At 38.6% G+C, this 9,492-nt stretch overlaps 1 protein-coding gene across 1 annotated transcript; it reads left to right on the plus strand.

Moving 5' to 3' along the window:
• Positions 1 to 50: 50 nt before the first annotated feature.
• LOC308074765 (prostamide/prostaglandin F synthase-like) lies at positions 51 to 4,818 on the plus strand (the record flags this gene model as incomplete). The annotated part of the gene is made up of 9 exons (XM_080414274.1): positions 51 to 162; positions 687 to 780; positions 1,677 to 1,730; positions 1,827 to 1,872; positions 2,008 to 2,135; positions 2,466 to 2,580; positions 3,274 to 3,396; positions 3,487 to 3,624; positions 4,344 to 4,818. 9 exons carry the CDS (start codon positions 51 to 53, stop codon positions 4,449 to 4,451), a joined length of 918 nt encoding a protein of 305 aa, XP_080270400.1. The 3' UTR covers positions 4,452 to 4,818.
• Positions 4,819 to 9,492: the final 4,674 nt, after the last annotated feature.

Genomic DNA, 9,492 nt, shown 5'->3' on the forward strand with positions numbered 1-9,492 from the left:
AGAAGGGTATCTGTGTATTTATTTATTAGTGACCTTTGCTTCAAAAAGAAATGGCGGCGGGGGAGCAGGACACTCCAGCACTCTCTCCTGCGAAAGCTCTGATTACTTTTGTTGAACGGGGTAAAGTTCTGCTGGAAGTCGCAAGGAAGGAAAGCAAGGAAGGTATGTATAGGTTTAATGCACAATTAATTATGCTCAATTAGTTCCATTCATGAAATCACGGATGAACAGAAGTCCTACAGTAGACACTAGACAGATTACTTCACCTTCGTCCATATGGCTAGGCTACTTACTTATGTATAAAAACATAAAAGCATAAATGGCATCATGTCTCATCAGTGGTGGAAGAAGTACTCAGATATTTTACACTTCAAGTACCAAAGGTAACAGTACTACATTTTTTGAACATAGCAAGCTCACAACAGCTTGTAGATCGGCTATTTTCAAATAGCCTATCTATTAATATAATTTATATCTGCAAAGTAACTAGTAATTAAAGTTTTCAAATAATTGTAGTGGAGTAAAAAGTAAAAAAAATACCTCTGAGATGTAGGCTATATGGAGTAGAAGTAACAGTATTGAAAATTGGAAATACGCCAGTAAAGTAAAAAATACCTCAAAATTGAAGTACAGTAGGCTACTTGAGTAAATGTACTTAGTTACTTTTACACCATTGTGTCTCACAGGCTCTGTTGAAGACTTCACCAGGAAGAGAATACGTATAGAACGAAATGAGTGCATGCTGGGTCTGATTGAAGCTGGCGCGGTATTGTATAAAAGGTTGTAGTTTTATTTACATACGGAAATCCCTAATAAACATAAAAGTTAAAGGTGGTGTAAGTCAGTGGTTCACAACCTGTGGGTCGGGAGCACATGGTTTTTGGGGGGTCCCCACCCCAGATGACCGTGAAGTGACAATTTAAGGACTTACCTTTTTAATACCTAAAAAAAAAGAAAGAAAAGAGAAAAAAAATACCATTACACTGCATCAAAAGTAACAAACTACTATAAAAACTGGTCTAACATTGGCCAAATTGTCAAATGATATAAGAAAGAGGTAAAATGTGTGAAAATAGCATATCTGAGCTTGTAGATTTTTCACAATAGTATTTTCACAATATTTATCTGTGGAACTGAGTCAAACAAAATGTAATTTTACCTCAACTCTTACAATTCCAAGTGCTTATCAGGATGGGGGGTCCCCAGTTCAAATATGATTATTTTGGGGGTTACGGCTTGAAAAGGTTGAGAACCACTGCTATAAGTGATACACCACGTATGTTTATAGTTCAAATAAGTGTGTTAGTAACTGTCTAGAGTTGTTCATTAACAGAATCTCCTGTCTCTCCTCTTAACAGAAATTAAACATTTTCAGATCGGGATACCAATTTCATCCAATCAGGGGAGAGATCTACAAGTGAAAGTGAAAAGTGATTAAACAGATTTGAGTAATTAATTTCTGACACACTATAGGCAATGATTACGATAAGAATATAGAGCTTTAAGTTTTTATCAACTACAAGAACAAAAAACATTTGACCACCTTACACCACCTTTTTATTTTATTATTATTATTATTATTTTTATATACGCACACTATTTAAAAAAGAACATATAGTCTGTGATACTGTAGGTCCAGTTCTACATTGTTTTCCTTTTTTAAATATTTTCACCAGTCTGTCTGTAAGGACAAAACATGAGGCTGAGGAGCTGTGGAAACGTGGATATCAGTAAGAACAATTTCAATAATAAACAGCAACAATAGCCATATGCTTCATAAGAACTACAGTATCGGCTCAAACCTAAAGAATTGTTGCAAACTACAGGTGTTCTGCATTGCGGGATGCCGTGGAGGACTTTATGCAGCTGGCAGTGAGTTATATGACATATAGGCTTGCTAGAGGCCAATTACTTTATTTATTTATTTATTTCAAATATGTATCCAATATAAAAGCAATTCCCTGCAGTTTCTTATATTGACTGGTGGTTGTGCTCAATATGAAACAGGTGGAATGGGACGCATTTCTGGAGTACTTGGACGGTGAGCTACATCTGAGTGTTGAAACGCTGGACCGTGGCCCTCAAGCAAAATTTATCTCAGCTGAGACACCTCTCATAAATGCCAGGACTGGAGAGTGAGTTTGATTAGTTTCACTCAAAGAATTTTAAATAGTTACGTTATGCTGGGGTCTCTGTTAGAATTGAGTGTGTACTGTACCCACTGAACAGGGTATTAGCTATATCATCTCGTTTTTATAATTGCATTACCAAAATGCCCATTGTCCTCTTTAATAAACATCCATCTCAGATCTCTTCTGATGTTTCTTTAATCTTTTAGTCGCTCCAACCAAACCTCTTAAGCCTACCCAGGACATACAGTACTCTGTCTCTGTCATTTAATTTAGCTGACAGCTTTAACTCCTGTGGTAACCTGTGTTATTCTACTGTCCGTCTGTGTCATAAAGAGCGCTAACATTGGAGAGATACTTTGGGAAAGGTAAAAAGATTCTTCTGGTGTTGATCCGTCAGTTTTCCTGCCTTCTCTGCCGTCTCCATCTAAAAGATCTGGAGGCCAATAAGGTAAGCACAGAGTCTGGGTCAGTTAGTATGAAAATATCCGTGTTTGTTTTGGCTTTGACTTGTAAAATCAGATTTGAGGGGTTTTCCACATATTAGAAAAGTACAATAAGTTCTAAGAATGTTAGGGAATCACTTGATATTGACTTATCTGAATGGTCCTGATGCTGTAAAACCCTAGCCTGGAAACCACACGAATCTGCCACAGCTAAAGAATATTGCCCTTGGCAGATTGGTCTCACCCCAGAGTTGTGGGTGACCATTGACCAATCAGAGCCCACTATTCAAAGTGGGAAATGTTTTGCTGTGACGTTTTAATCTGTTCGTAACCGCCCCTTGGAAATGAATCTCCCACACCGAAGTTCCAGACTAATATCTATGCAGTGATATTAGTCTGGCCATGCCAGGCTAGTAAAACCCAGCCACCTGTTACTCCAAACCATTTGATTTGAACCAGGTCTGGTGCACACACAATTGACCTTTGCTTAATTATGTAGTTTAAGTACATGTCTTCACCTGGGGGTCTGTGCCCCTAGGAGTCCTCAGACTTAGTACAGGGGAGCTGCCAAATTTTTGTGTGATAGGAAAAAAAATGTTTTATATTTTTCCAAAGATAAAAAAAAATGCATAAGACTATAAGGCTATATTCAGTGTTTAATCAATAATCAATATGATATGTTATTTTCAAATTTTCAGAGAGCCCTGGATGCACTGTCAGTGCGAGTGCTGGTGGTCTCATTTGGCTGTCAGGAGGGAGCTTTGAATTGGCTTCAGGAGACAGGCTGTCAGTATGATATGCTGTTGGACCCAGACAGACAGGTTTGATGTCCAATACCAGGTTCCAATTTTACAGAGCTCCTGGTGGATTTTATCTGTAGGAAATAAATAATGTTTTATTTATGATTACAGGTGTACAGGGTATTTGGGTTGGGAGCATCTCTGAAGAAAGTGTTGAACTTCGCCAACATGCTTCTCTATGCCGAGTATGTGGTTGCAGATATGGAATTCCCAAGAGGGCTTCCATCGATTGAAGATGACATGTTCCAGGTAAAATGATACCTGTAGCTCAAAATATAAGCTGTAACATTAAACTTGTGAACATAATGTCATATGAATTTAAAACCACTTGAACCCCAGCATCCCTATTCTGGTGTGAAGCATTCAGCAAAAATAGCAGACCTACCAGCTCACAACAGCTGTAGCCTCGCGTAGCCAGACTATATCACTGCGTGGATATGAGTCTGGTGCTTCTATGAGGACGTTTTTTTTCCAAGTGGGCGGGATCAAAACGATGGCTCTCGACGCAATTGGTTAGACCTACAACCAACTACCAATTACAGTCTTCCCATATTTGAATACTGGGCCCTGATTGGTCACCCCAGACTTCGGGAGCAGGAAATGGATTCACAACGGAGCGGTGCCAGACCCAAATAGCCGAGGGCAATTTTTTTTTTGCACTGGCAGATTCGTCTGGTCCCAGGCTACAACAGCTGTGTTGCGTGACTTGTGTCTCATTTTGAGCTTGTAGATCGGCTATTTTCGGACAATGAGATCGGTGTATTGTAGAGGAAAGAAAGGAGTGGACCAAGAATAGAGCCCTGGGGGACCTAACAAAGTATATACTGTAGGGTTTAAGTTACACAAGGAGTACAAATGTCAGTACAGAGTACATTTTGCTCTAACATTTTATGGTTTGTCCTTTGAATAGTTACGTTTGGAAAAGGTTGAAATATATGGATTTCTTTTTATGTTGCTTAATCTTTCAGCTCGGAGGTGATTTTGTCCTCGATGAACATGGGAAGGTGCTGTTTTCACACTGCTGTCAGAGTCCAATTGACAGACCCTCAGTGGAGGACATACTAGCAGCCTCATAACTTAATGTAATAGTAATCCGTATAATATACTTTCTTTAAATCACACTTTTGTGCATAGGGTGTAGCGCAAGGTGCTTTACCACTTAACAGTACTGAGAAATAGCATAATAACATTAAATTATCAATTATGGAAGAAGAAAGGAGAATGAATAGGATAAAGGTAGCGGTAGATTAATTGTTTTTGTTCATTTCTGTATGTTATACAATTTGTATATTTAGAAAATCAATTAAAAAACAGTAACAAAAGGAGAAACTGTGGGCATTATCACCTACAAGCAAGATGTAATAACTTGCAACAAAATCGGTTGTTGAATTCACAGTGAGGTGCAAGAGGCAAAACTGAAATGAAGAGCCTTGGTTAAAAATATATATCTCAATTATACCCTCAAAATGTCACTATTGTATAAGTTTAACTTTTGCCTAAAAAGGAGTTTTCAAATGGTGGAGAATGGAGATTTGATTTAATTTTGAAAGCTATCCAATTAAAAACATGATCATGGTTGTTGGCTAAGTTCCTCATCTGCTATGCCTCAAAATGTTGCTCATATATCACAGCCCTTTGGTTATACCATTGGGATAGAACATGTAGCAGTTTTGTGTTATGTAGCGTGAGTTCATGATTACCTGTCACTGGAGTAAATTATTAGTTTCTCTTTGGTCATTACAGTAGACAGAACAGATGGTGTGTATATCTCATCATACTGTAACAGTTGAGGCTATCTTTGAAAACCTCCAGATAGGCTGATTGATCCATTGTGCTTATACTGACCCAATCCATTTGTTCAGCATATTTCTTGGACGTGTCCTACTTTTGACTAAGGCTAGTGTCATCACACCAATTCATGTCTTTGTCTTTGTCTTTTTCCTTTATTTATTCAGGGAAGCCCATTGAGAGCAAGCTCTCTTTTTCAAGGACGCCCTGATAACAGCATATAAAACATAAAATACATACATAATGAAAAACAATAACAATTTGAATCATATTACAATCATCAGACATGTACATCTAGCTATCCATGTTTTTGTGTGAAGTATCATTCTTGCAAATGTGAAAGCACACCTTTGTGTAACTTTGGGTCACCCAAGCACATACTCTGGCATACAGGACCAATAGAAGAGTTTGACATTCAGATGTCACACAAAAAAATCCAGTCTAAATTGTAGTGGTGAGAAGCTGCCTCTTTTTCGGTGTATGCTGTATCACAACATTTGTGCTTGATCGTGCTTATTTAATCCCCAAACTTGAGTAACAAGTTCTGATTCCAGATGAAGGAAATTGTGCTCTTCTTGAATTTTGCCTTGATAGGTTGCATCTCCCTTAGAGATAGGGTGAGAAGTTCAGTCACCCGAGAGAGACTCGGAGTAGAGCCGCTGCTCCTTCGCTTGAAAAGGAGACAGCTTTAGGTGGTTCGGGCATCTAGTACGGATGCCTCCTGAGTGTCTCCCTAGGGAGGTCCTCGCTGCATGTCCCACTGGGAAGAGACCCCGGGGCAGTCCAAGGACCAGATGGGGGGATTACATCTCCACACTGGCCTGGGTACGCCTCGGGATCCCCCAGGAGGAAGTGGCTAATGTTGCTCAGGAGAGGGAAGACTGGAGCTCTCTGCTGGAACTGTTGCCCCCACGTGAAGATGGATGGATTAAAAATATAAACATTTGAGAGAGAGAGAGGGAGAGAGAGAGACAGAGATTGTGCAATTATTACTACACTACATTACTTACTTATTACTGTGAGCGGTTTAATGTGGACTATCTGGAGCACATAACGGTATAACTGCAATAAATACGACTAGCTCATGACCTCTAAAATGACCCAGGTGGTGACTTGTGACAGCAGATGGTTGTTTGAGCAGAGTCACAGTACTATTGTTTGTGAGGTGGGTCATGTTTTGCATCTCTCTCAACCTGTGTTTCATGATAAGTTGTATCGTTGCTGTCCGGCAGAAACCAGCCAACTCAACTAATCCGCTTTTGCATTTTTTTTCCATAAATCAGTGCTAATGAACACCCTTTACGTCTGTGTGTTGATAAAAAAAATATTGAAGCAATGAAAAGTATTAAAAAGCGCTTCTGACAAAACCAGATAACTCCATTGGATCCTCAAACTTTCTGCTAAACCAGCTAACTCCACCAAAGGGGTTAGGGAGTTAGCTGGTTTTGCTGACTCCAGGCTCCACCCCCTTTTGACCTCCAACCTCATTGTGAACTTGGAGGTCCATTTAGCTGTTCTTGTCAATGATGAACAAAACCTCCTAACTCCACTTTTTGTTTTGTTTTTGTCATTTCCTGAAAAATGAACATTTTGGAGTTAGCTGGTTTCTGCCGGACAGCAGAGATATGTGAAGTGGTGCTTGCAGTGCTTGGCACTCATACTGTATATACAGTGATTTCTTTTTTTTTATTTTATTATGCATGCATGGGTTATTTATCACTAGCTAATTTCATTACAAGCAACATGTGTTGAATTATTAGTTAAGTGGGTAGTTTTTATCCCTGCAAAAAATACAGCAGGGATACAAGCATACAAAAAACTAATTGTCCAGGTCTAGATGATATAAAGTACTGAACATTTTCCATTGTTCTGTGTCACAGTAATTCTTAATTATTAACTCACAAAGCACTGCTTTATTGAGGCCAGGGAGATTTATTTACTTGATAATGAAGTTTGTTTTGCAGCACATATTTAATACTGTACAAGTCTCCATTCACAACTGATGCTTCTGGGTGACATTTCCCTTTTAATGTTGCTCTCCCAGTTTCCAATAGTCTGATCATTCCTGTCTAGCTGATCTGATCCATGGCTGGTGTATTTTTCATCGGTGCTTTGCTTTCATCACTGGATATTTGGCAGATGCGATTGTGATGATGAAGTACAGTATCTGTTTTCATACTTGCTTAACCACTTAAACCCTACATATTTTGTTCAGGGGTCTGCACCCGGCCCCCTCCTTTTTTTACTTCTACACCAGATCTCTTCACCGTAAATAGCAGATCTACACCTGTGCAAAAAGGAGGGGGCCTAGTATAGAACCCTGGGGGACCCAGGTCAACAAAGGATGTAGGGTTATGTGGTTAGCACAGGTTTACAAGTACAGTAACGTTCCAAGGTCTGGTTCTGTGTCTGGGAATCAAAGGAGACGACCTGTTCCTGGATTTTGTCATCGCGGAGGTAGTGGAGCTTCCCCACTGGCCTGATCTTCTATTTAATGGTTGACAGGGTGGGGCGACGACCCCTCATTGGCTGTCACAAATTGAATTGGGGGCATAGTTACATTGTAGGTACAGTAGATTGTGGTAATACAAGTGAGAATTATGTATAATAGTAATTCCTGGCCAGGAGCTGACAGTACTGAGTCCCACTGTAAAGTGTTATTATTTTACCACTTGAACACTGGCTAGTGTGGTGTACCACCACCCTATATACTTTGTTGACCGGGGTCCCATAGGGCTCTGTACTTGGCCTGCTCCTTTTTTTCTCTACACCAAATGTCTTCACCAAAAATAGCCGATCTACAATCACGATGCGTTGTGAGCTTGTGCATTGTCTATTTTAGCAGAATGCTCGTCCCCAGAATAGACCAGATCAGAATGTGAACGAAAGTGATATTATTTACACAATTTAAAATACAGGGTCCAGAACATTAACTATGTCTAGTTTGTCAACCTGTGAATATTTAGAACAGAATAATATATTTCTAATAGTCAATAACAATATCAGAAGTGTACTGTACTTCCAGAAATAAGGTTAATGAATAATAATACTGCTCCAATGCGATGCTGCGTGCCGTAATCTACACAGAAATACATTTTTGGTTGTGGTGATGTCATGCTGATTTGGTCTGTAGGGACACTAGGGTTCATGTCATTAAATTAAGTGGACATTAACAAGTTCAGGCTGCGGGTGAGAGGATTCGTACAGTTTCTACATTTTGATATTGTCTTCCCGGTTTACTTGCTATTTGCACTCCTACTGTATAGCATTGAAATAAGTTCATACAAGGTCACTCTGACTAACAACCCCTTCCTTCTAAATCCAGCAACTGTTGCCTTGGTTTCTGGATGGCATCAAACATTTATTTTCAAGTCCAAAAAGCTAATTATGGTTTACTGTACATACTGTACTGTAATATTATAGAATTACCACACACTGAGTTGCGCTTTCCTTATTTCAAGTGTGTGTGTTGTACCGTGTATAGGTAACCCTGATGAGAGGTGTTTCCCTACCAGATACAATAGAAGAAATAGAGAGTCTACAACGGTAGAGAATCCATTATCAATATAACATTTGTAGCATTCATTAAAAAAAAACAAAGATAGCCAAAGATCACATCTGCTGGAATTGACACCCAGAGCAAATTTATACTCAATCTCAAATCTACAGATGATTGAGTAGCAACCAGTATACAGTATATTTAAGTTTTTACAGTGCCTAAACATTATTATGTGTTAATAGACGCATAATGGATAGAGAAATAATCTTGGTAAGGTTTTTAAAGTATTTGTTATCATTTTTAATAAGAGGAGAGGACCAAGATTGGGTGCAAGATAGCAGCAGAGAGGAATGGTAGAGAAGAATGAGATCATTTGTTATCCCTGTGGTCAAATTTATGACTAAATAATATCAGATTTGTTTTTGTGCTCCTATTTGATCTCTGTTGTACATTTGTTACTTGTGACTTCGAAGGGGGGAAATTCAAAACAAAGGAAAGGCAATGGGTCAGTTTTATGACATGAAATTGAAAGTTTAAAAAAAAGTGACACAGTGTTAGATTTTTTCACAGTTTTTGCACGACACTGTTTGAAAGTATGAAATAATACTTAAATGATTAAACCATTATATATATTTTAATATAAAAAAAGATGCACTTGTTGATTATTCGATTAATCGGAAAAGTTATAGATAGAATAATTACTTAGAGAATAATCGATAGTTGCACCCCTAAAATCACTGATCATTGTTTAATGTGTTTAATATTCTTAACTGGTGTAGAATATTCTACTCTGGTCGGTGAAGGCTAAATTCAGCCATACAAGTAAGCTA

This window comes from Gymnoscopelus braueri, assembly GCF_963280865.1.
Source record: "Gymnoscopelus braueri genome assembly, chromosome: 19".
NCBI classification, from domain to species: domain Eukaryota; kingdom Metazoa; phylum Chordata; class Actinopteri; order Myctophiformes; family Myctophidae; genus Gymnoscopelus; species Gymnoscopelus braueri.